The sequence below is a fragment of the Equus przewalskii genome, chromosome 2, assembly GCF_037783145.1.
Source record: "Equus przewalskii isolate Varuska chromosome 2, EquPr2, whole genome shotgun sequence".
Classification (NCBI taxonomy): Eukaryota; Metazoa; Chordata; class Mammalia; order Perissodactyla; family Equidae; genus Equus; species Equus przewalskii.
The window spans coordinates 18310341-18336915 of NC_091832.1; the positions used below are offsets into that span (position 1 = coordinate 18310341).

The window sequence follows — 26575 nt, forward strand, 5'->3', positions numbered from 1 at the left end:
TGCTCACCTTTCATAGCTGAGCTCAGTTGCTGCTTTCTCCAGGAAACTCTTCTGAATCTTCCTATTGAGTGAGTAGGAGTCCCTTCTGGCTTCCATGACCTCTGGGCTTCTGTCTTAGTATTTACTGCGTTGTTTTGCTGTTCCTTATTTAACAAATATTTAAATATATGTTTAATGTTTAAATATTTTTAAATATGTTTAAACATTACTTACTCTATGCTGTTATAAGTGTTTTCTAAATATTTAATCCTATTGATAATCCTATGAAATATGTCCTATCGTTATCCCCAATTCTAGGTGATGAAACAGGGACACAATGAGGTGAAATAACTTGTCAGACATTGCACAGCTTGTAAGTGGTGGAGCTGAAACGTGAACTGAGACTGTTTAGCTCTAGGATCTGTACTCGCCTCACATTGGTGGCCATCCCTCCCCCACAGGATAGCCGATTCCTCAAGGGCAGGAGCCATATCTGTTTATTTAATAACCCCTTCCTTGGCTTGATAGCTCAGTATCTATACAATGACCCACTAATCCACACTACAAAGAGGTCAGAGACAATAGAGTTTCCTCTGACAAACAAATGGGAGGGTTTGTATTGACTGTTTTATTTATCGTCTAGTCAGCCTTGTCCAGTTGGAGCACAAAGCAAGGCCCAACCTCCTCCATTGTCTTCTGAGCACTTGGGCCCAGGCCAGAGGGCTGCCCTCCTTGCTTCCATTGCTGCCAGTCTATGAATATGTAGGGTTAGGCATAGAGGGAGAAGGTTATGGGTCACTTTAGCTGGAGTAAGGTGGGTGGGCTTGAACTGAGGTTTGCAGATATTGAGAGTTGGGTATTGTGGGCCAGGGAAGTGTTCTGTGAGTGCAGGGCAGGGTGAAGCATGGTGACCTCTCTGCGGGCCAGTGTGACGAGATAACATGTGCCTGCAGGGTGGGGCTTGAGTAGATAGTGCTGAGATGTCCTGTCACTAGACATCCAGCTGGGTGCTGTGGCTGTCGCCCCTGCCTTCTGTGGCCCCGTTGGGTCCCAAGGCCTTCCCTGTGAGCACCTTGCTGCAGCCTGCTCGCTGCAGCCTGCTCGCTGCAGCTGGGTTCTGGGTGTATGTTCAGAAGAATACTCGCTCTCCTGCTCGGGGAGTTGGGGAGTTCTGTCTAACCTGGCGATTTCTTCTGTGCCCAGGGAGAGCCTGCTGCAAAAAAGGCCCGGTCAAACCCTCAGGTGTACATGGACATCAAGATTGGGAACAAGCCAGCTGGCCGCATCCAGATGCTCCTGCGTTCAGACGTCGTTCCCATGACAGCAGGTGAGCAGGGCTCCCGTCAGGATGGCCAGGAAGCTGGTGGCTGAGCAGGCTGGGAAGAAGCTGCCTCGAATCTTGGGCCCTTGACTCTCTTTCTACCTGAGTCCATCTGAGGCATTTCGGATCCCAGCATCTAATAACAAATGAGACAGAGCGGGCGTTTTTGAAACTGTAAAGGTTTAGTACCATTAGAAAGAGTAAGCAGTTGAAAGTTATAAATTGTTTTAATTACCCTCTGGTTTGGTTTTATTGTATTTTTTGATAGTTTTGTTTTGATATATTTTCAAACTTACAGACATATTGAATAAGAATTCCGTAAGAATAGTACAAGAATATGTACTTTTATGTACATTGGTAGGTACTCATATGTCCTTTATCCATTAATTAATGTATTTTTTACCCTCTATACTTTATCATTTTATTTATATATACACATACATATATATATTTTTCCCCCTATAGAGAGGAAGTTGAAAACATCATGCCCCTTGACTCCTAAATACTTCAATATATATTTCCTAAGAACAAGAATATTCCCTTACATAATCACAGTAAAACCATCAAAATCAGGGAATTTAACATTAATACAACACTATAACTAACCTTCAGGCCGTATGCAAATTTCACCACTTAGCCCAATATTAGTCTTTATAGTAATTTTAGCGATTTTTCTTGCCTGTCAAGGATTCACATATCATATTTAGTTGTCTAGTCTCTGTAGTCTCTCAGTTTTTCATTGTCACTCTTGATCCTGACGTCCTTGAAAGAGGACAAGCCAGTTGTGTTTAAGATTGTTTCTCCGCTTGTCTTTGCCTGGTCCGTTTTCATGATTAGATTTAGGTTGTGTTTTGGCAGGAATGCCACAGAAGAATGTTGTTTCCTTGTTGGTGCGTCCTATAAGGAAGCACGTAATGTCAGTTCCGTATTTGTGATGTTAACTTTGATCACTTGCTTAAAGAGATCTCTGCCAGTGGAGATACCATGACGTTCTTCTGCTCTCCCAACATCGTAATTTTTCTGCCCTGCAAGAGGCAAGGTTCTTTTAATTTCTTCTAAAGGGTGATTATTTTGGTTTTTATTGCCAAAATTGGCTTTTAGCTCTGAAAAATTTATTTACGTTACTGCTACTTGATTTTTTTCAGTTTTTGGCTGTTTTAGGTCAGTTTTTTGGGAAACAGACTCATGGAGATTCGCGCGCAGGAAGTTTATCAGGGAGTCATCTCAGGAAGAACTCGTGAGGGGACGAGGGGAGCAGGTGGGGAGAGGGGACTTGAACTGCAGTGCAGTGGCGCAGAGACCTCGGCTGATCCCAGGGGGAGTTTTGGAGCTTGGCTATCCCTTCAGAATATCCAGTTCTGAATTGAGACCAGGGTGCCAGGCCTTTGTACCCTCACATGGACAAGTCATGAATTCTGGCGGATTCCCACGAGTAGTGAGGAAAGTTAGTGGAATGAACTGTAGTCCCCTTATGCTGTTGGTCCCAGAATCACAAATGATACTCATCGTCTCTCTCTTCTACCACCATTTTAGGTTCCTCTCACCCTCATCTGGCTCCTCTGCTAGTCTAATGGCTTAGTTGTTGAGGTGACCTTGACTTTTAACCAAGGGGATTTGAGCTCCTTGTCATTGTGCCCTTCCCAGGCCATGGCTGCCCATCAGAATTGGGCAGGGGAATACAAGAGATGTCCCAGTGGATCCCCTGGGTGCCAAACATTCAGATCAGCCTACTGTGTAACAGCATACCAGCCTCCTGATGACCAGGGTCAAGCATCCCACCAAGATGATGACTCCTTTTCTTACCTGCTTGTCTTCTGGCACAAGGAGGCTGAGGTGATCAAGCAGCAGCATGGCTTAAAGTTTAATAGGATGCTGGTGGTCTCCACTGGTGAAAGTGTACTTTCTGGGAGCCAGGACCTCTAGACCCACAGATCCTTGAGTTTCAGGGATGGAAAGTAGGAGTGATGGTAAGCAGGGCCATTCCAACTTCTACATCTTGGTTCCTGGACCCCCACGGACACAGCACTCTGTAAGGATCACTGATTTAGAGCGTATACGGGGCTACCCTCACAGGGTATCATTTCTAAATTGGCATCTCAGTTGCACCTTAAGGCCTTCCGTCTGTCAGTCAGTTCTGAATGGTGTGGTATGTGATGGGAACAGCGGGTCGAAGTTTGTGTGCTCACTGCTGCACCTCCTTTCCTGTAAAGTGTGTCCTTTGGTTTGATGCAGTTTCCTATGTTATTTGATCAGACGCTGTGTAAGCACTTGGATAGTGGTGTCGGCTGAACCCCTGTAGACAATAAAAGCAAACCCATATTCAGAATATTTGCTGATGCTTGTCAAGGTGAATTATTGCCCCTCCAGGGTAGAAGTGCCTGGCTGGTCCTGAAGGATGGGGGCACTCAACATTGGTCTCAATCATCAGTAGTTTGGACATTTGGTAGCAGTAGCAGCTGGATCAGCCTTGGTGAGTGAAGCCAGTATTTTTGGTCTCATGTATTGCCTCCGTTTCCTTCATCGTGACTACTTTGTTCTTGCACCCATTCGGCCAGCACTATGGCCAATGAGAGAGGCTGGCTGATGTCAGCTCGCTGAGTCTTTCTGTTTACCTGGTTGTTTAACGTCTCCTCTGTGGTGGCTGTTGTCTGGTGGACATTAACCTCAAAGATGTTCAGACTTTGTGCCCACTCACACAGTTCCATCCACATGCCTCTTCCCCATCCCTTCTTGTCTCTAGTCTTCCAGTCTGTTTTCTTCCGGATTCCTGGTCTACTATCCAGGCCATTTGTCACTTCCCTTGAGTTTGTATATATTCTTACTTGGGCCCCTTTTCTTTCCATGCAAAGTGGATAACCAGGTTGTGGCCTGTAGCTCTGCCCTTTGAGAGGGTTTCCCCGCATTACTGTGTTTTGGGGCCACCCTTGAATAGGGCTGTCATGCAGCAGCAGTCCACTTTCGCCTTGTCCCCGTGTACCGAGCCAACCCATCAGTGAACCAGGCCCATCCTTTCTCTTCCTGTGTCACCTCGTCCTAGGGGCCCTCCATATGGCTGTAGGTGGGAACTGAAGGAGAGGTGTGGGTACAACAATGGTGGGTGACGTGCGGTGTCTGGTCACCTGCCCATCCAGCTTGTTTGTGCCCTCTGGCCATGCTTGTGCCTGATCCTTAATGCAGCATTTCTCTCGTACAGCAGATTGCTGCTGGGCCTGCCAATCCTTAAGACTTGGTGGGCACAACCAAATCCAGCTCACAGTGGACGTTCTGGCTACATGGTCACTCGATGTTACATAGTTAGGTATTCTCTCTCTACCAGAGCCCAGTGCCATGCCGGAAACTGTTTTCAAATGGTTGACATTTGAAAAAATGTCAAGCCTATAGAAAAGTTGCATGAGTGTAATAAATAGTCATATACCCTTCATGTATATTCACTCGTCGTTAAAATTTGCTCTCTATCTAAATATGTATATGATGATTACTTGCTCTGTCATTTGAAAGTAAGGTGCAGTAACTGTTACCTGTCACCCCTAAGTGCTTCAGCATGTGTCTCCTAAGAGCAGGGGTATCATCTTATATGATCATGGTACAATGATCAATTCAGGGAGTTGAACACTGATACGATCTAATACATAACCTGTAATCAGATTCTGTTAATTGTGCCACTACTGTCCTTCATAGCAACCTTCTCCCCCAAATCCAGAGTCATGCATTGTGTTTAGTTGTCATATCAGGTTAGTCTCCTTTAATCTGGAACTGTTCCTCAGCCCTTGTCTTTTATGACATTGCCATTTTTTAAGACTCCAGGCCAGTTGTTTTATAGAATGTTCCTTATTTGAGTTTGATTGTTTCCTCATGATTAGATTCAGGTTATTTGGGGCCTACTTTGGAAGACTACAAAAGTGACCTGTCTCCATGTGTCACTAACATTGGTTTTTCCATTACTGGGGAGGGTCACTTGGTTAAGGTTGTGTCTGCCAGTTTTTCCCCCTCAGAAGGTGCCTTTTCTCCCCTTTGGATTTGATAAGTGATTTGTGGGGAGGCACTGTGAGACTTTCCAGGCGGTGAAAAGTACCCTTTTTTTGATTCTAGCCTAAATCAATTATTACTGTGATAGTAATTTTCTAACTATTATTCCCTCTACATTTAGAAAAATTAGCATTTCTATGTTTATTGTAGTTAGCATTCTGCTATAAGTAAGAGCATTTTCTTCCTCGCACCCCTTTCTTTCTTTGTTATGTTAGTAGTTGGTGTGTTAGTGTGGACTCATGAGTCTTTGCGTTCAGTGTGTTACTCTCCACTCTAGTCACTCACTCGTCAGTAGCTCAGGTGGTCGTAGTGTGGCTATAGGGAGCCCCCTCAAGCTTGCTCCTGTATCCATTTGACATTCACCATCATTTTTTGAGCACTTCTTTACTTTCTGCTACAATAAGATGATCCAGGCTTATCTTGTATTCTCTTTGCTCTGACCCTGGAATTAGCCATCTCTCTACGAAGCTCCTGTTCCTTTTAGTAGGAAATAATAATTAGAAATCAAGATCTGGATCCTGAGTATGTACACTGTTCCCAGGATGCCACCGATTCCAGGCCCTTTCAGCGTGTGGCTAAGAAGTGTGTGCATCTGTCTGTATACGTGTGTGTGTGTGTGTGTGTATTTTTAAATCCTGAGTTCATACCAATACTCTTAATTTCAATCTAATCCTCCAGGGTTCTTTCCTGCCATATTTGTATCCCCTTTGTCCCACAATAAGAGCCTTGGATCCCAATAACATCAATATATTCATTTATTTGCTGAATCCTCCAATACAGAATAGTTTCAGAATTGCTACAATCATACCACTACTGACAAGCAATTTCTTTGCAGTTCTTTTTCTTTAGTCTGTAAAGAATCCGAATACTGTGTTCAAAAGTTCTTGGATTCCCTTTGTTTACCTTCTGCAAGGTTAAGTTATCCATTTAACTCAAGTTCATTTGTTTCTGTTTGTGTTCAGTTTTAGGGTTTCTTAGAAGAATCCAACCCATGTTGTCCTCTAGTAGTTGTAATTTTTTTTCTTTACATTTAGATATCTGATCCATTTGAAGTTTATTCTTGCAGCGAGGTGAGATGTGGATCCAATTTTCACCTTTTTTCAAATGTTTATTTAGTTGTCCCAACATCATTTTGTAAAACATCCATCTTTGCCCCAGTGGTGTTAAGATGCCAACTTCTGTGAAATACCGAATGTCCATATGTACCTGGGTCTGCTTCTCTACTCTCTGTTCTCTTCAGTCTATCTGGGTCTATCCAGTAACTACACTTAAAGGTTCAATTGAAATAAACATTATATGCACTTTTTTAGATTCTGAGAGCTAGAGTTTTAACTATCAAGTTAGATATTTCTAACCTCAGCGCGTTTTCCTTGTGGACCGCAGAGAACTTCCGGTGCCTGTGCACCCACGAGAAGGGCTTTGGCTTCAAGGGCAGCAGCTTCCACCGCATCATCCCCCAGTTCATGTGCCAGGGCGGCGACTTCACGAACCACAACGGCACCGGTGGCAAGTCCATCTACGGGAAGAGGTTTGATGACGAAAACTTCATCCTCAAACACACGGGGCCAGGTGGGACCGGGGGCGGGTGGTGGCGCGTGGGGCCGGGCTGGGGCAGGATGGTGTGCTGGGCAGAGTGACGGCTGCGGCTCTGGCTGAGGGCTTGGGGTCTGGGGGAGACTCGGGGCAGAGGAGAGGCGCTCCGCCTGGCTGGAGCTTTAGGCTTGTGAAGGTTTCTTTGTTTTTTATTTTGTCTTATTTAGTTCCTTTTTACCTCCTTTTGAGAGGAAGAGGCATGGCAGCCTGGTTCTGCTGCTACAGTTGTTATTGTTTTTGTAACTTTTTATCTTATATAGTTTCAAGTGTACAGAAAAGTTATAAGAATAGGAACCCCCGTAAACCTTTACATGATTTTCTGAAACAGTGAAAACCTCTTGGTAAAATTCTGAACAGAAAGAAATTAAATGTTCCTTCAGTTTACATGGTGGGTGTATTTCTGGAAAAATTCAATGCGAAAACATAAGTCTTTGGATTTATATGTAAAATGGAGTTAGGTTCTAGGGTCAGATCATTATAAACAGATTTTTCTCATCTGCATGAATGTTTGTCAGGGCATAGAGTCTCAGGGGATTTAGAATACTTCTGCACTGGGGGGACATTGCAGGACATCTAGACTTCCTTGCTCCCTTCCTGCTAATGCCCACAGCACCCCCAGGATTGCTGACAACCTAAAGTGTACCTTAAGTTTCCAAATAGCCTCGAGGGGGCAGCATTACCCTGGTTAAAATCCCGTCCCGTCCAGGGCTTTCAGTCCTATCTCCTGAACTGATCCTGCCCACATGTAGGTGTGCATGCCATTTCTCCCTGTCGTCCTCCCGTGGGCATCCCACGGGTGTCTGGAACGTCACAAACCTGAACATCTCTTCCTCTTCTCCCCCACATTCTCCCTCCCCCCTTCCCTGTGGCGGTCAGTGACACCACCAGCCACCTGGCTGCTTGGTCAGAAACTTAGGACCCGTCCTCATCCCCTCCCCTCCGTCACCCGTGCATCAGGTCATCTGTCTCTCAAATCCCCTCCTGGTCGAGCCGCTCTTCACCCGTCCTCCACCATCAGGGTCCTCCAAGCCCACCTCCTTGTTTCTGCTTTTGCCTCTTCCCCCTCATAGTCTGATCTTTGAGAGGTAGACAGAGCAATCACTTTAAAGCATAAATCCGATCACATGATTCTCCTGCTAATAGCCCCCCTGTGGCCACATGGTGGATCGCATCCAGGCCTGCAGAGCTGGACCCGACAGGCCTGGGGCTTCACACCTCCCCCCAGCACGGAATGTGCTGCTCCTGCCCTCCTCCTGCCCTCCGCACCCTGGCTGTTCCTCAGGCACCGGAGCTGACTTCCCACTGGGGCCTCAGCAAATGCCGCTGCCTCTCTGGAGCATCCTCCCTCCAGCACACACAGGGCTCACCCTCACTTCCTTCAGTGTCGCACGTGTCACTTCAACTGAGAGGGCTGCCCTCTCTAAAATTAGGGCCATTCCTATCATCTCACTCTTCTTTTTAGTCAGCTTTATTTTTCTAACTTTACTTAATACCCAAAACTGTGTTATAAATTTATTCTTCTATTTATTAATTTTTTGTCTCCCTTTTGAGAATGTCAGCCTCCTGAGGGTAGGACTCAGTTTTTCTTGTTCACCATTGTACCATTGTATTCTGTAACAGCATTGGCTCATAGTAAACACACAATAAATAGCTGAATATTTAAATATTTCAAACATATTCACAGGTCAGATCTGTTATGTGTCAGGCACTCTGATGGACTCTGGCATTGAGAATGGAAAGAGACGGTCCCCATCCGAAGGGAGCACACGATCTAGATGCCCAGCCAGGAAGACTGGGCTTTCTCCTTGTCACAGGGGGCTGTGGCTCCTTGTGCCCCGTTAACTCTGCCAAACCTGGGCCTTTTAGACTAAACTCAGATGTCTAGAAAGCCTTGGTGACTGCTGTCACCATTGTGTCTGTGGGTCTGTCTGTCTGTCTTAGGTGACTGTCTCTTATGCTCCCATGTGCTGAATAAATGTCTGTGCCACTAGGCTTTGCTATTTTGTAGTGTAATTGTTATTCTTTTTAACAGCTTTATTGGGATACAATTCACATACCATTCAGTTCACCTATTTAAAATATACATTTCAGTAGTTTTTAATGTATTCACAGTTATGCAACCATGACCACAGATAATCTTAGAACATTTTCATCACCCCAAAAAGAAACCCCACAACTTTTAGCAGCGACTCCCCAACCCCTCATCTCCCAGCCCTAGGCAAAGGCAAATTTACTTTCTGTCTTTGCCTATTCCAGACGTTTCATATAAATAGAATCATACAACATTGTAGGCTTTTGTGACTGGCTTCTTTCACTTAGCATAGTGTTTTAAAACGTTTCATCTATGATACAGCATGTATCAGTACTTAATTCTTTTTTATTGCCAATTAATATTCCACTGAATGGAAACACCACAATTTGTTTATCCATTCATATGTTGATGGACATTTGGGTTGTTTCTACTTGTTGGCTATTATGAATAATGCTGCTATGACCATTCATGCACAAGTTTTTGTGTGAACATATATTTTCATTTCTCTTGGGTGTATACCTAGAATTGGAATTGTTTGGGCATATGATAACTCTATTTTTAATTTTTTTTAAAGATTTTATTTTTACTTTTTTTCCCCAAAGCCCCCCAGTACATAGTTGTGTATTTTTAGTTGTGGGTCCTTCTAGTCATGGCATGTGGGACACCGCCTCAGTGTGGCTTGACGAGTGGTGCCATGTCCGTGCCCAGGATCCGATCAGGGAAACTCTGGGCTGCCGAAGCAGAGCGTGCAAACTTAACCACTCGGCTGCAGGGCTGGCCTTATTTTTAATATTTTGAGAAACTGCCAGACTGTTTTCCAAAGTGGCTGCACCATTTTGCATTTCCCTCAGCAATCTATGAAAGTTCCAGTTTTTCTGCATCTTTGCCAATACTTATTATCTGTCTTTTTTATTATAGTGACATGAAGTGGTATCTCATTGTGGGTTTTTTTTTTTTTTTAAAGATTTTATTTTTTCCTTTTTCTCCCCAAAGCCCCCCAGTACATAGTTGTATATTCTTCGTTGTGGGTCCTTCTAGTTGTAGCATGTGGGATGCTGCCTCAGCGTGGTTTGATGAGCAGTGCCATGTCCGTGCCCAGGATTCGAACCAACGAAACACTGGGCCGCCTGCAGCGGAGCGCACAGACTTAACCACTCGGCCACGGGGCCAGCCCCTCATTGTGGGTTTTGATTTGCATTTCCCTGATGACTAATGATGTTGAGCATCTTTTCATGTGCTTATTGGCCATTTGTATATCTTTGGGAAAATGTCTATTCAGATTCTTTACCCATTTTTTAATTGGCTTGTCTTTTTATTATTGAATTTTAAGAATTCTTTAAGTATTCTAGATATAGGTCCCTTATGAGATATTTGGTCTGCAGATATTTTCTTTCATTCTGTGGGTTGTCTTTTCACTTTCTCTGTGATGTCCTTTGAAGCACGAAAGTTTTCCTTTTGATGAAGTCCAATTTCCTTCTTTTTTCTTTTGCCTCGATACTTTTGTTGTTGTATTTAAGAAGGTTTTGTCTAACTTAAGGTTATGAAGATTTACTCCTATATTTTTTTCTAAGAGTTTTATGGCTTCAGCTTTTACGTTTAGGTCTTAGGTCCATCTTGAGTTAATTTTTGTATGTAGCGTGAGAGAAGGGGTCCAATTTCATTCTTTTGTGGATATCCAGTTGTCCTAGCCCTGTATGTTGAAAAGGCTACTCTTTTCCTGTTTAATTGTCTTGGCATCCTTGTTGAAAATCAATTGACCATAAGAGTAAGGGTTTGTTTCTGGACTTTCTATTCTATTTCATTGATCTGTGTATCTGTCCTTTGCCAGTTCCAACACTATCTTGTATTCTGTAGCTCCATAGTAAATTTTGAATTTGAGAAGGATGAGTCCTCCAGTTTGTTCTTTTTCAAGATTGTGTAGCTATTCTGAGTCTCTAGCATTTCCGTGTGAATTTTGGGATAAGCTTGTCAATTTCTGCAAAAAGGCTGGCTGAGGTTTTGATAGAGATTGCACCCAATCTCTAGATCAGTTTGGGAACTGTTGCCATCTTAGTGATATTAAGTCTCTAAGTCCATGAATAGAGGATGTCTTTCCATTTGTTTAGGTTGTCTTTAATTTCTTTCAATAACGTTTTATAGTTATAAACGTGTAAGTTTTATACTTCTTTTGAATTTATTCCTAAGTACGTATCTTATTCTTTTTGTTGCTACTATAAATGAAATTGTTTTCTTGATTTCATTTTAAGAGTGTTCATTGCTAGCGTATAGAAATACAGTTGATTTTTGTGTATTTGATCTTGTATCCTGCAACCTTGCTGAACTTGTTTTTTAGTTCTAATAGTTTTGTAGTGTATTCCTTAGGATTTTCTATATTCAAGATCGTATCATCTGCAAATAGAGATAGCTCTATATTTTCCTTTCTTTTTTCTTTTTTTTTTGAAGATCAGCCCTGAGCTAACATCTGCTGCCAGTCCTCCTCTTTTTGCTAAGGAAGACTGGCCCTGAGCTAACATCCATGCCCATCTTCCTCTACTTATATGTGGGATGCCTACCACGGCATGGCTTGCCAGTTGGTGCCATGTCTGCACCCGGCATCTGAACTCCAGCCTGCTGAAGTGGAACGTGCGCACTTAACCGCTGCACCACCAGGCTGGCCCCTACATTTTCCTTTCTAATTTGATGGTTTTTGTTTCCTCTTTTGCCTAACTGCTATGGCTAGAACCTCTAGTATGACGTCGAATAGAAGTGGGGAGGGCAGACCCCGTTGTCTTCTTCCTGATCTTACAGGGAGAGCACCGTGTGGTTTTCCTAGGTGTCCTTTATCAGCTAAAGTTCCCTCCTATCCTAGTTGTTGAGTGTTTTCATCACGAAAAGGTGTTGGACTTTGTAAATGCCTTTTCCATATCTGTTGAGATGATTATGTGGTTTTTGTCCTTTAGTCTATAGTATATTACATTGATTGGTTTTAGGATGTTAAACCAGCCTTGAATTTGAGAGACTCTTTTCCGCTAGAGCCCAAGCTCCACCATGGCTGGGACCAGTGTCCCCAGGGCTCGACAGAGAACTGGGTACCATATAGACAATAAGTATTTGTTGAATGAGTGAATGAAAGGACAAACCATATAAAATGTTTGAAACAATCCTGTTCACCATTTCATTGACCATCAAAGGAGCAGAAGACAAGACATTGGCATGGTCTGTATGTCCGAGTCTGAGCCTGCCTGGCTGAGGGAGCCAGGGTGGAGGGAGCCAACACGCTCATTCTCTCCCGCAGGCCTGCTCTCCATGGCCAACTCCGGCCCAAACACCAACGGCTCCCAGTTCTTCCTGACGTGTGACAAGACGGATTGGCTGGATGGCAAGCATGTGGTGTTTGGGGAGGTCACGGAAGGCCTGGACGTCTTGCGGCAGATTGAGGTGGGTGGCAGCCCTGGCCTTTGGTGTGCAGCCCTGCGGGAGAGCCAGCGAGGGCACTCTGTGGCCTGGGAGAGGGCCCCATTGCTTCTGTTCAGGCTGGGGGCAGAGGTCGGGTGGGTGTCCCCGAGCTGCTCCTTCCTCTCCACCTTCCATCCCCTGATTTCTCTTCTTCTGTTCCAACCGCAAAGGCCCAGGGCAGCAAGGACGGGAAGCCCAAGCAGAAGGTGATCATCGCCGACTGTGGGGAGTACGTGTGATGGGCGCTGTCTCTGTGCTGCCCCTGCGTATCCAGGAGCGTCAGCCCCAGGGAGCCAGCACCTGAGGGTGTCCCGTTTGCAGCAAGCAGGGCTTTGTGCCAGGGCCCTTCCTCGGGCCAGCGTGGGCAGCTCCTCTGCGGGCACGGCCTGGGCTCACTCTGGGCTCTTGCCCAAGTGTAGCCGTGGGCCTGGAGCTGGCACAGGCACTGCCCTCCCCACTGTGGACGGCCGTGCATGGCCTTTCTGTGGCCTCTGTGCCAGGGCATCTCCTGGGCCCTCGAGTGTGGCTCCTGGACACTCCTTCTGGTGAAATAAATCCTAGTTCTTGTTCTTCTACCTGCAGCCAGCTCCCAGGTGTTTTCAGAGGTTACAGTTGTGACTGGGCTGTGCTGCCGTGACAGACCCGAGCACCTCCCCAGGCTGGCCCTGAGGGCAGGGCAGCAGAGGTCAGCGCTGGTGCAGAAATGCCTCTCTTTGCTCTCTCCCGCTACTGGGCAGGCGAGTTGGGTTAGCCAGGCTCCATCCCTGCCCTCAGGCCTGTTGGTCTTGAGCAGAAGGTACTGGACTCAGTCTCAGGGCCCATTCCCTCATTGCTCATTCATTGAGTGAGTGTACGACCGCAGAGCCCTTCTTTTCCCAGGCACCGTGCTTGGTGCTGGGGAGACAAGAAATAAGCCAGAGGTGGTTCCTACCTCCCCTCCCTGCCCCGGTCTCACCTGGAAATCGAACTCTGGTGCCACAGTTTGTAGCTTGTGCTAGGCTGGCCTCTTGCCCTGCACCAGTGTCTGGCTAGGCAGGCCACCTCATGGCATCTCCCATGGGCTGAGGCTGAGCCCCATCCATCACCAGAGACCTCCTCCAGCGCTGCTCTGTCTGGATCAAGTGTCAACATTCAGAAACTGCTGGGCTGGGCTGGGCTGGTTCTGGGTTGAGATTGATTGCCAGATTGATCCTGGCAGGGAGGGGAGAAGCCTGCTGGCCTGTGGCCCCAGTGACCCAGGCCAGCTCCTGTCAAGGGATGGATGCTAGCCCTTCTCTGGCAGCCTGTCTCTCTGTCTTCAGGTGGGGCTTCTCCCCTTTCCATTGGCTGGGGTCTGCTCCTGGAACCCACTGCCTGCAGTATTCCCAGGAGGGACCTCGATCCTAACCTAGGTGTCCTTCTCATTGGTGGTCAGTCCTGGCTGTCAGGATGAGCAGGAGTGAGGCCAGGAGTATGCCAGCCACTTAGGGCTGGTGTGACATGCAGGAGGGAAGAGGATGTGTGTGAGGTATTCAGCATGGCTGGCTCTGGAGATGATGTGGAAAGGAGGAGCAGGCTGGCCCGAGGCCCCAGGAGGGATGACTGGTCACACAGCCCTGTGAAACGGGGTGAGGTTGTGGGGGACCTTGTCACTTACTGTGCTTCCCTGGTTGCACTGAGAAGGTGGGACCAGTCGACTGGCCAGGAGGCCAGTGGGCGAGAACCATCAGACAGTGATTGCTTGCCCTGTACTGTGCAGGGGCTTCCCCAGAAGTTACCCCACTGGGTCCACCCATGACCCTTGTACGGGTGGTGACCTGAGCCACAGAGGTGAGGTGCCTGGTCCAGGGATTCCAGACTAATGGCCAGCCCAGTGACCACACAGGTGTTATGTCTTTGACCTGAGTACCTGGCTGCCTGGCTTCCTGCTGCTGGGGGGCGGTGGGGACGGTGGCTCGAGGTGGTGGGTCATGGGGGCCCCACACCTGCCCTCCGGGGAAGGAATGGTGAGACCTGGTTTGTAAGTGACAAATCTAAGGCAGAAGTCAAGGGATGAAATGCTACTACAAATTATGTTTTCAAAGAATATTTAATAACAAATTTTAAAAATAGATCATAGATTGAATAAATCAGATCACCAAGCAGTGCACAGAGTGTGACCCTAACTTTGTAAAATATTCATATTTATATATAAAGACAAATATATATGTGCCAAGGAAAAAAGACTGGAAGGAATTATTAACAATGGTTATGTCTATATGGTGGCTTTATGCGTGTTTGTATTCTTTTTATTTTCAAAAATTTCCCCGGCACATGTAATATTTTGGCCAAATGCTTGCTCAAGGCTTCCTAGTGAGAAGAGAAACCCCAGAAAGGCCCCATCCGCTTCCTGTGAGGCTGCGGTGGGCGCAGCACTCGCTGGCAGGACCGAGGGGGGCGGTGGGGACCACGCTGCCTCGTCCTCAGCAGTGGCCCCCATCACTGTGGGTCACTGCCGGCTAGGACTCCTTCCGCAGGCAGGGGAGAGTGCAAGTCCACACCTCATCCCCAGAGATCCCAAGTTTAGATTTTTTTAGGAAGAGCACAGCTTTCAAGTAAATACAGCAGCGCCTCCTAGACCCATTATGGGAGGAGTGGGTTTTAATAGGAAGGCACACAGGGGAGGCCCAAATTTGCAAATTCTTTTAAAATGAGACTACTGATAGATGCCATTCATTCAGCACCTGTGCAGACACGGTGCTGAGTGCTCTGTGGACAGACATCTCCATGATGGCCTTGCAAGGGCAGAACCACTCCTATTCTGCAGAGGAAGGAGCGGGCTCAGAGGTTATGCAATTTGGTCAGATTAACAAGAGGCAGAGCCAGGATTTGATGCCAGCAGGTCTCCTGGCTCCAAACCCACTGTCCTGTTCACAGCCTACTTTCCTGTGAAATTGTAGGGAATTTCTGGGAGCATGTTACCCACTTCCCTGCATAGAGACACTAAAGAATGGGGCTCTGCCTGATGAGCTGGCATCAGGGCCAGGACTGCGCTGTGATAGTGGAGATGCGCGCTGGGGGGTGAGGCCTGCTGAGCACTTTGCCCCACCCTGAATGGCCCCAGGCTCAGCTGTTCCTTTGTGTCCTCACCTGTCAGCGTTTACTTTGCTGTTGGTGGGCCTGAGTTGGTCACCCTTATTTCTGCTGCTAATATGCAGCCTTGAATGTAACCTGGGCTGCCAGGGGCAACCAGATACACAAGATGGCTTTGGAAACTGCACACTGCCACCTTGTCGGCTTATTTATCTCCATTATTATCTCCCTTCTCTGAGGCTTTTGCTGCTTGATTTCATTTGCTGGCCACCTGGATGGCTGAAGGTGCTGGAAGTCTGTCAGGAAGGCCGTGACCACTGTACTTTCAGCTTTTCTGCACCAAAAGGGAGTCGCCTCACGACCCTCGTGTTCCTGGTCTGCACGTCGACCGGCAAGCAGTCTGTACCTTCAGAATATTCATTTCACAAACTTCCTGGCGCCCCCAAACCATGCCTGCTCACGTGCTAGGCTTCGAAAGACCAAACACACTTGTCAGAAGTTTCCAAGCCTCTGCCGCTCTTGATGTTGGGAGGAGAAAGCTGTTAAAGAGGCCCTGAAATGACAGGTTTCATGTCCTACGGCTGCTGGGCACTTAGGCCACGTCTTGGCTCTGTGGGAGGGGAGGGTCAGGACGGCAGGCAGATTCTCTGGCTGGAGGGGCCTTTGGAGATGAAAGAGCCCTGTGTCCTCAAGTCACAGATGGGAAACAAGCCTCAGTCAGGAAGGAGACTTGTCCAGACATCAAGTCAGTGGCTGAGTTGCAGCCAGAATACGGGTCTCTTGACATTCCAGGTCCAGGTGGAGGGGCTGCTGTCCCGCAGCGTGGCCCCAGCCTCCACCCCCACTGCCAGACCCTCCTCGGGTTGGGTTGCGGAGTGAATTCCAGAGATGCGCATCCTCGGTCTCAGCTGGGCTGTGCCTGTGTCTGGGGTGGGCCCAGGGTCTGCTTTTAATGACACAGTATTTCAGGGTTCGGGCAGCTGGACTCTGTCTGCGCCAGCAGGTAAATTACAGGCTTAGCGAGTCAGAAATCAAATAAACACTCCAGCTGCTGCGGCTGCTCCAAGGAGAACAGTGGTTTCCGGGAACCTCCCCACCCAGCTCAGCCTAATTACCACCTGTCACTCCCTGGGGACAGCAGCCTTTTCTTTGGCTCACAGGTCCCAAGAAACAGGACAGGGCTCCTGGGCACACAGGGTGACGCAGGCTTTGGTTACCAGCCTGTTCTTACCTCTTAGACTCTGGCGGACTGTCATTGCCCACCCTCACCCCGCGCCTGGCCAGCAGCGGCGTAGGCACATGCTCTGGGTGGAATCAATTGCTCCCTAGTGGGGCCGGAGGGGGAAACCAATTCATCTCAGCTCTGAACAGCTGGTGGCTGCCTGGAATTGTGTGCTGAGGGTCTTCAGGCCCTGTCCAGCTTCAGTGGAAAAAGCACCCAGGTTGATTACTGATGGCCACAGGCAAGGCCATGGTCAGTGGTGGCATCTGCACTGTGTGTCTGCTAGCCTGGACCACCCACTACAGCCATTGTCCTTGTTCCTGCTAAGAGTTAACCTTGTCTCAGCACTAAGGCCCACGTGGAGACAGTGGAGGGAACTGGAAGCCCCAAAGTTCTTTGCTTTGGGGATCACAGCTCTTTCCCAGGCGGGAGAAGGACAGACCCAGGGCAGCAGAGGACATGGCCATAAAATGTCCCCACCAGCTTCAGCCCTGAGTGAGACCCATCAGCTTGTTTTTCTAATGTGCTATCTGCCTGCCAGCCCAGGTAGGAACAAAATAGTGCCCCGTACATGTGTGTGTCTATGCCTGGAAATGCCCCTGTTGCCTGGGGGAGGGGCAGACCCCTGCTGCCCACACCCAAATGCTGTGGTGAGTGGTGCAAAGCCCAACCAGGCAACCACACTCCAGGTGCTCCTCCAGTCCCCCTGGATCGGCCACAGGGCCAGGGATGCCAAGGACAGGTCCTAAGATCGGACTTCTGTGCTGACAGCAAACAACGTAGTCAGTACACTTCTGAGGCTGCTGTGTGCATCAGCCCCACCACAGCTGGGGGACAGCACCACAAACCCCAGGGGAAGGGGCATGGGCCTGGAGAAGACCACCTGGGGCTGGCTGGGTTTGAGGGGCTCCCGCCTCTGCAGAGGGGCCTGAGCTGGGGGAGGCGCCGAGTGGCCGGGGTGCCCTCAGTGGCAGCCGCAGGCGCGGACCACCATGTTGCGGTGCTTGCGCAGGATGACATTGTTGCTGCTGTCGTAGTAGAGCACGGAGGTGGCGCTCAGCTTGGTGGGCGCGCAGCACGCCTTGGGGACAGCGTCTGGCTTCATCAGGTGCACCTGGCCAGGGAGGGGGCGGCAGGCAGAGGCGTGAGAACCGTGGGCTTCTCCCGGGGCCCCCCAGCCCCGGCCCCCAGCTCCTGCCTGCCCGGGCTCCCCAGCCGCTCGCCCCTGCCCACTCCATTCTCCACCTGCAGCCAGGACGGGTGCTACCAGGCAACTGTGGCCGCCCCTGCCCTCCTTGACCCCTTCCCTGCCCTGCTGCCCTCAGGGCACAGCCTGGGCACCTGCCCACTCCCTGCCACACCCACTCCCTCAGACGCGACCCCAGCACACGGCGTGCCTGGTGCCCAGTCCTGTGCCTGACGCCCCTGCAGCATCCCCCTCTGAGGACCCCCCTCCGCTCCTGTCCTCTCTGAGCTTCTGTAACGTCCCTGACCGTGTCCTGTCCGTGTTAGCTGCTCATGGTCTGTCTGCCCCCAAGACTGTGAGCCAGTGAAGGTGAGGGAACAGCTGGATGAGCCGAGAAGTCCAAGTTCACCCTGGGGCGGTCGGCACGATTATTTCCCAAAGCTCGCTTCGGCCCTCGCAACAACTCCTTAGACAAGCATCATTCCGGGCAGACGGAGACTGAGGGCACAGAGGCCCCGTGACTGCCTGGAGTCGCGTCTCTGACGGTGCAGCAGGATGTGGCCCCGGGGCAGCTCCCACCACCCTCCTCCAGCAGCTTCAGCACCAGAGACCAGCCTGAGGGAGGGGGCTGTTTTGGCTCCAGGAAAATATTTATCCTGAGACTCGGCAGGACAGGCTGCAGGTGGTACTGGACACCCTGTCGGGGCCCCACTCAGAAGGGCCCTGAAGGCAGTGGGCAGCCGTCAGGGGAGGAGAAAAGGAAGCCACCCTGGCGGAACCTGCCCGGCAGCCGGGCCCCCAGTGCCCAGTGCAGAGCCTTGTCCCGGAAGCTCCAGCTCCGAGCCAGCCTGCTGGGAGGACCATGTGCCGGACACTGGGCTGGTCTGGGGCCAGAGCCTCTCTGAGGCCCGTGGGGGAAAACGAGGCCTCTGTGGGGATGTCAAGCCAGACTGGGACATGCTCCCCAACTTCCCACCGTCCGCATGCGGTGGCTGCACTTGGCATTCGTAGACCCATGTGAAAGAAAGTAAGCGACACTGCCCACCTGCACCAGCCATGGGGCCCTGAGTGGCTGGAAACCGAGGACTGAAAGGGCCCGAGTTGGGACTCTGGAGAGAGGTCAGCACCACAGGGGTGCTGCCATCCTTCGCCTCCACCCTAGACCAGAGCTTTATTAGATGAGACAGAAAGAGAAACGGCCTTTTATTCCGCGTGGCACCAAATAGACTGATTTGCCTTAGACGACATGGGAGACCAAAGCAGAGGTTCTGGTCCTTATTGGGTCGGGTACAAATCGTGCATTGTGCGCCTCAGGTTTCTCCTCTGCCAAACGGGCACAACTGTTACTTGTCTCATTTCCAGCACAAAGGTATCTTGGACACGTGCTTTCTGCCAGCCCTACCAGGGCTGGGAGCACAGGAACGTCCCAGACAAGGTCCCATCTCTCAGCCTCAGTGGGGAGGGGAGGGGAACTGGGGAACATTCCAACAGACAACCAGGACCCACGAGAGCGGCACAGCAATCACAGCAGGCGCTCAGCGCTCCGGGAGCGTGAGCCGTGACCACCCCTGGCTGAGAAGGACACAGAGGTGAGGCGGGCAGGGCAGGGAGGAGGCCCTCCTGGCGGAGGCAGCGGCCACTGCAAAGGGGGGAGGTGGGAACACACGGTGGTCCTGGCACGGAGCCAGCATGTGCAGGGAGATAAGGGCCCTGGGCCATGTGCAGGGACATTGGTGAGGCAGGCATGGCAGCTAAAGAGGGGCCCTGCGTCCCAGCCAAGGGCTCGGATTCCTCCTGGGGACAATGGGACGCGACAGGAAGCTTCTCGGCTGAGAAGGAGGTGGTCAGATTTGTGCTGTAGTGAGACTCCCCGGCTGCTGCATGTAGAGCGACGCCGAGGGTGAGCCTGGAGGGACAAGTGTCCTTCTGGCCCCAGCCTCCCCAAGGACCCCTCCCACATCACTGCCCCTGCCTCCCACGGCTCCTCGTCCTTCCCAGGCCTCTCCACGTGGAGGCCCGTCCTCCCTGCCTCTCCTCCCGCTGTCTCCCAGAGCCTCATCTGCTCTGAGGACTCAAACGCTTGCCCCGTGCGACATCTCTCACATTCAGACCTTCAGCTGGGCCCTCCTCTGTACCCCGGACTCGTGGACCCAACTACCCACCCAAATTCACCACGTGGGATATTAGGGCCTCAGACACACGGGGTCGGAAGCAGAACTTCTGGTTTCCCCCAATCCCTCCTCCGACCCCACAGCAGCTCTGCCCTCGCCAAGCCGCCCGTCCTCCCCTTGTCCTCAGAAGGGCCCTCAGCCAGCACGTCGCTGAGCCCTCGCTGGAGGCCCTGCACCCCCTGCCGCCTCCACCCACTGCCCAGAGTGGGCCCGCCTCCACCATCCAGCTGCCGCAGCCCACCCCCACCACCCACCAAGACGCCCTGGGCCTCTTGTAGGTGACCGCAGCAGCCTCCTCACCCGGCCCCCAGCCTCCTCTACCCTCCACTCCACAGTCCATCTCCCACAGCAGGCAGAGAGAAACTTCTAGAGTGAGTCAGATCATGACACTGCTTCGCTAAAACCCTGCAACGGCCTCTCGGTTCACTTGGGATTAAATCCCCCCACCTGTCACCTTGTGAGGGACCCCAAGGCCACGTGAACGGCCCCTGCCCACCCCAACGTCACTTCCCTCCACCCTCACCCCCGCTTTGCTCCAGCCAGCCCCCGCCTCCCTGCCGGCCCTGAGCCCACCCAGCTTGCTCCTGTCCGGGGCCTTTGCACTTGCTCCTTCTGCCGGGAACATTCTTGCTCCGTGCAGAGGCTCAGCCCCCCTCCGATGAACAGCCATCTTCCTTCCTCACAGACCCAGCCTCTTGGCTGCCCCTCTGCTCGAGTGTCCGCAGACAGCCTCCCCGAGCGGTCAGCCACTGTCCTGTCTGCGCCCAGCACAGTGGGAGTGCTCACTCTGGTGACCGACAGCTGGGACACGGAGGGTGGGGGCTGGGGCGGAGCGGGGCAGAGCCGGGAGGGGCCACGCAGGAGGAGCCCTGCACAAAGGCAGGGAGGCCGGGGCGCCCGCCATCACACCAGCTCCTCGGCTGAGGTGGCACCCGGGCACCCAGTAGACCCCACTCGTCCTCAGGGGTCCAAGCCGCCGTCGCAATTCAGTTACTCTCACCCTAAGGCGTCGCCTTGACACAATCTCCTCCCAGAGAAACATCACCGTCGGGGCACAGGGGACTGGAGTCCAGGTCAAGGTTCTAGAGAAAAGGCTCAAGCCCAGGATCAGCAAACACGAGCGAACACTGAGCAACGAGCAGCAGCAAGGACACTTCTCAGAGAATGACTGTTGGCATTTAGACCCCCGGACACCGGGCATCAGAGCCACACAGTCTGGGGGACACAGAGCTGAGAAGGACCGTTTACGGACACGGAGGGGAAGGGGGAGCCACAGCCCAGACATGCCTGGGGCACCCCCGACCCCAACACGCCACGTAGAGGGCAGGCAGCGCACACGCACGTCATCACCCCACAGCACGTGTGTCCGAGAGGGGAACACGCCAGGCACGCGGGTGTGTGTGTGTTCTGAGCTCACAGGGCTGCATGGGCAATGCACGTCTGTCACGGATGTGCTGTGCATGTGATAACAGGCACACCTGTCAGTGCGGGCGCCCCTCACACGAAAGCGACAGTCCCGCATGTGCATGTGTGCTGCACGGATGTGCGTGCGCGCACCGGCCAGTGTAAGCGGGGTGCAGGCAGGTCCCAATGTGGGGAGTCTGCGCACAGAGGCCACAGGGACCGGCCTCTGCACGGGGTGGTGACCACATGGTCGCAGGACAGACTCCATGCAGAGGATGCCTCCTGGCTTGAGCGGCGCCAATCCACCTCCCGGCTTCAGAGGCCCCTCTGCTCTGGGGACCCCGCCCAGGCGTCGGGGGGCCGGACGCAGGACTGACCAGGGACTGCAGGATGGCGTGGTTGGTGGCGTTCATGCAGGAGTCCAGCGGGAAGGAGCACTCCCCCTCACAGTAATAGGCCGAGTAGCCTTGGGGGGCGATGACCCAGTCCTGGGGGGAGAATGGGAGGAGGTGAGTCCCTCCACGGGCCCTCCGAGCCCCCACGTCCAGCACCTGTCACGGGACACTCAGGGCTGCCCTGCCCCTCCCCCGGCCTCAGGGCCCAGCACCCACCCTCAGCTGCTCGGCAGTCTCCCCAGAGGCCTGGCGTCCCCCTGGGGACCCCAGCAGACAGGGCTCGAGCCTGCTGTGCCCCTCCCCGCACCACCAGCATCCTGCGGGGGCAGCAGAGGCCCTCCAGCGCGGCCCACCGAGCCTGGCTTCCCTGTCGCAGCTCTGACAATCGCGGCTGAGCGTTCAGATAGTCTCCTTTCTCATGGTTTTACAAAAAAAGCACTATTCACTATAAAAGCAATGCATTCTCCCCTTAGAAAACTTAAAAAACAAAGCAAAAAGCAATAGCTAAGAAAATTGAAATGCCGCATAATTCCACCTCCTCCTGGAGAAACACTTAGGCTCTCGGCGGTGGGGGGCGGGGTGGGGGGGTGGGACGCGGGACGGACTGTCAGTTAAGAAAGAGGAGGAGTCAGAAATTACCAGCCAGCCGAGGTCCTGGAAGCTGACATAGAGCTCGTGCCGACGACAAACCTGCCGGCCGTCGGAGCCGTGGACATCATCTGCAGGGGACAGACAGCGCAAGGAGGTCTTTTGGGGGGTTCCTACTCTGTGCAGCTACCACAGGGAGCTCCCAGGACGGGGGACACCCCGATGGGCACATTTGTTGACTAAATGAAGGACGGAAAACTAAACCTTTTGGTCCCGTAAAGCCCATCCTTGCAGCTCTGCTGGTGCCATGGCCCAGCTCAAGAACCTTCAGTGGCTCCTGATGGCTCCAGAGTAACCGTACGCTCAGCCCAGCCTCCCCTGACTTTCAGCCTGTGGGCCTCCTGATGCTCCAATAAACAGCCCAGGGGACCCTCGGCCACCTAGGGGCTCGTCCTCCTTTCCTCTGGAGACACCTCCTGACCTCATTCCACCTCTCCTGCCAACCCGTTCCACAGGGTCTCGTGGCTCCCCCTGAGGCCAGCCCAAGGCTGACTCCCCGTGAGGAAAGGAGGGCATGTGGTCGGGTCAGGCCCGTCCCTGATCCTGAGGGGCTCGAACTCGGGAGGAGACCTTCGCATAAGGAACTGTGCATCCTGCAGGGTGCCCGGGGAGAACCGAGGGCACCCGGGGCCGTGCTGCCCAGAGGAAGGGGCGCCCCATTCTGACGGAGACTTCTGGGAAAGGCCAGTGAGAAGGGACTTCTGGGCGGCAGGAATGGCGAGCGCAGATGCTCAGAGGCCTGAGAGGGCAGTGGCCAGTCCCCAGGCTGCAGGGGCAGAGGAGGACAGTGAGGAGAGGTGGCTGGAGCGTGACCACCAGCTGGAAGCCCACCAAGAGCCTGGAGGGTTCATCACCACCACCTGGCTCGTGGCCCAAAGCCTGCGGGCCTCAGGCCCATCCTGGGCCCTCACCAAAGATCCCCGGGAGCTTGTTCGGGTGCGGCAGCTCGTTGGTTTTCTTCAGGGGCCTCCTCTTCAGGGGCCTCACAGCCCGAGGGGCTCGGACAGGACGGGAGCTCGCCCTGAAAAAAGTGACCATGAAGGGCTGTTTGGAGCGCGGTGCCCGTTGCCCCAGCAGACCGGCCAGGCCAGGATCCACGCTGAGCCCTGAGACAGAGAGAGGAGAGAGGGCGGTCACTCGAGGGTGGTGGCCCTGCACGTGGACACAGCAGGGACCCCTCTGCCGGGGCCTGGGCGGGCCCAGGAGCATGGAGGCTGAGGACTTGAGGGGACGCACTGTGCCTCAGTTTCCTCATCTGAAGTCCAGAGTCCCAAGTCCAGCCCCAGCCCCCTGCAGGCAGGTCTGAAGCAGCTGGGGGCAGGGGCCTCGCGGGCTGCAGGGTCAGTATTAGCCATAATCGTGAACGCTGCCATTTGGGCAGCATGTTACGGGTTCAAAGTTATTTCACACTGACGATCTCACTCATCTTTCCAGTGATCCCGGACCTCATACTTCACTGAGAAACTTCAGAGTCACTCGTGATGGACCAGAGCCACCCTGCCAGGGACTCTCAGAACCAGGGTCCCACCTTGGTCTGAGGCTCTGAGGCCCAAGTTCTACCTCTCACCCCGGACTTGCTGGGATTTCGACGTAGGATTTCTAACCTCAGCTGACTGGGGCTGCTGCCAGGACTGGGCGGGCACCTGCCCGCTGAGCACCACCCAAGAGCCGGGCACTAACTGTGCCCTGAGGCCCACAAATGGGACACCAGGCTCAGGGGCGGGACATTGGCCCAAAGTCCCAGAGCCAGGTTCACCCCACGTCGGTCTAATTCAAGAGCCAAGTTCTTACCCAGTTAAGTCCTTAACCACCGGGTTTGTGGTTTAAAAAGGGAAGCAGGAGAGAAGAGGATGGGCAGGGACAGATCGGGGCCTCAGCTTAGGGACAGCGAGGCCTATAAAAGCGGCATTTTACTCCACAGCCGCTTAAAGACTGAGGATGCCCTGAAAAACATATAATTAGCCCTCGAAACGGCCACTCGACCAGTCAGCTGTCTTCCTGTAGCTCTGTGTATTTCCACATGACCTCTTGATGTTTTAATTGTAAAGCAATGAAATAATAACTGTAAAGAAGCTTCTGAGAAAAAAATACCACTCCTAAACCCCTCCCCCACTCCAACACATCATTTTCACTTTTCTGGGCTATTTTCATGTCAGTTTAAGTTTTACACAATTGTCCGCACAGCAATGAAGTTTGCTTTCTTTCCATTTTTTTTCACATAAACATTTTCCTGGTTAAAATAAGCCTGAACTATAAACATTTGGAATGTATAAAATTCCTTTGAGAACATATGCCATAATATTTAGAGATTAGCTTATCTTTAGACATTCAGGTTATTTCCTGGCTTCCATTGTAAAGACGAGAATGTGAGGGGACCTCCTCACTCTCTCTTCCGGTGGAATTTTCTTACACTGGACCACAGGAGCATGACGGCCAACTCATGTTTACGTTTCTGAAAACACAGTGCAAGTGTTCCTCTTCCGTGTACATTTCCCCTCAATGCTGCAACACCGATACACACACACGGACACGTCTGTGTACACACACACATGCATGCATTTATATACAGGGTCTACACACGTGCACATACATAAACATCTATACTGTTCCCTCAGCGGGTCTAAGATGATTCTACCTTACACACCACAGGTCAAGGACACTGCCTGCCCCACCCTGTCCTGCTCAAAGGTCAGCCCTGAAACAGCTGTGCTTCAGCCCCGTGTCCATGGGCTATAAACTGAACAACTAATCAATCCAGAGATTGATTTGACCTATGACATCACCTGCCACAAACCAATGTGCTGGGCCCCTTGGAGCCTCACTCAGGAAGGACATACGGAGACAGGAGGTCTTCAGCCGCAGGAGGTGATGCTGGAAGGAGCCGTGAGAGAAGCCATTCAGGAGAGTCTGGGTCACAGCAAGTCGCAGTCGTGAGGAAGCAGCAGGACCACGAGGACGCAGAGACACAGAAAAGCCTGGCGAGCAGAGGGGACGGGCCAGGGTGGCCACGAGGAGGCGGCAATGGGGCAGATGGGAGCGGGGGGCTGAGTGTGGTCCATGTGGCCCTGGAGTGCAGCTCCACAGCCTGGCTGGCACATGGGCATGGCCTTGGGCTCGAGCAGCCCTCCAGGCCTGCGTGTGCCACTGCCTGTCACTAATCCTAGGTCCCCACTTGACAGAAGCAGAAACTAAGGCCCAGAGAGTAGCAACAACGGTTCAAGGTCCCAGAGCAAGCTGCAACAGAGCCAGGATTCTCCTACCCTCCTATCTTCCCCCAGCAAACCGTGCAGAGGCCTGGCTGGGGGTGTGGGGGCAAGGGACTGACACCTGGTCTTCTTTCAGAGGTCCTATCTGGCCGACCTGGGAAAGGACCCCCTGACCCTCCTTCCAGGGCCCAGAGCTCCCCCTTCCCCACCAGCTCTGCTTTTTGCCCAACCCATCCTCGGGCTGGGCTCCCTGCCTCCAGCTGGCTGCAGGGAAGGCCTGGGCTCTCTGGGTGGTGGGCTCCTAGGCTCGGCAGGCATGCTGTACCCTTTGCAGCTGAGGGAGTACTTGCGGCCAGGCCTTGAGATGGGGGCCACAGGGGTCTCCCTGCTTAGACCCCAATGGAAGATGCTGCTCTTCTGGGCCACGTGGGCCCCATGAGACCTCCAGCCTCGCCCCACTTTGTGTCGGCCTATCAGGGCCCAGGTGTCTTGGCAGCTCACCTGCCCTATCCCGACCCTGGACAGGCGGTCAAGTCCTAATTCACACCCCTCCCCAGCTGTGCCAGGCCAAGACTGCTCCCATCTCTCCTCGAGGCTTCTTCCTGCTCTGGGTGCCGCTTGGCCCTTCCTTGCAGCCCCTGCCCCACCGCAGCCTGCAGTCATGGGCGTGACCCTGAGGCCATGCTGAAGGACAATCAGGACCCAGGTTGAAACCCTTGCAGGGAATCCCAGCTGTGGACAAGGTCTGCTTTGGCCCGAGGTTACTTCCTCATCCCAGGAGAACGGGGAACGCAATCCTTTCCTTTCTTTGTACTCTCTTAACAGCCCTCCAACTTGTCTGCTTCTGGAAACCTCTGCCTGCTCCATGCTGCTGCTGGAAAACTTCTCCTGACACCCAGGGCAGAT

The 26575-nt window shown here is 52.1% G+C and overlaps 2 protein-coding genes across 15 annotated transcripts in view; one reads left to right on the forward strand and one right to left on the reverse strand.

Moving 5' to 3' along the window:
• Nucleotides 1-16509, forward strand: part of LOC103564334 (peptidyl-prolyl cis-trans isomerase E) — a 25995-nt gene extending 9486 nt beyond the window's left edge. For 8 of the 14 annotated variants that reach the window (XM_008539997.2, XM_070610281.1, XM_008539993.2 and 5 more), the window contains 4 exons: nucleotides 1183-1306; nucleotides 6710-6895; nucleotides 12226-12368; nucleotides 12557-12967. In XM_008539997.2, coding sequence (XP_008538219.2) covers nucleotides 1183-1306; nucleotides 6710-6895; nucleotides 12226-12368; nucleotides 12557-12625 — 522 coding nt within the window. In that variant the 3' untranslated portion in view covers nucleotides 12626-12967. Of the gene's footprint in view, nucleotides 1-46; nucleotides 69-1182; nucleotides 1307-6709; nucleotides 6896-12225; nucleotides 12369-12556; nucleotides 12968-15676 lie in introns of those variants that run through there. The other 6 variants (XM_070610283.1, XM_070610284.1, XM_070610287.1 and 3 more) reach the window with 3 other exon arrangements.
• The window catches only part of BMP8A (bone morphogenetic protein 8a), a 34258-nt gene continuing 22255 nt past the window's right edge, over nucleotides 14573-26575 (reverse strand). Inside the window, 4 exon segments of the mRNA XM_070610292.1 lie at nucleotides 14573-17773; nucleotides 21798-21908; nucleotides 22455-22534; nucleotides 23375-23562. Coding sequence (XP_070466393.1) covers nucleotides 17624-17773; nucleotides 21798-21908; nucleotides 22455-22534; nucleotides 23375-23562 — 529 coding nt within the window. The 3' untranslated portion in view covers nucleotides 14573-17623.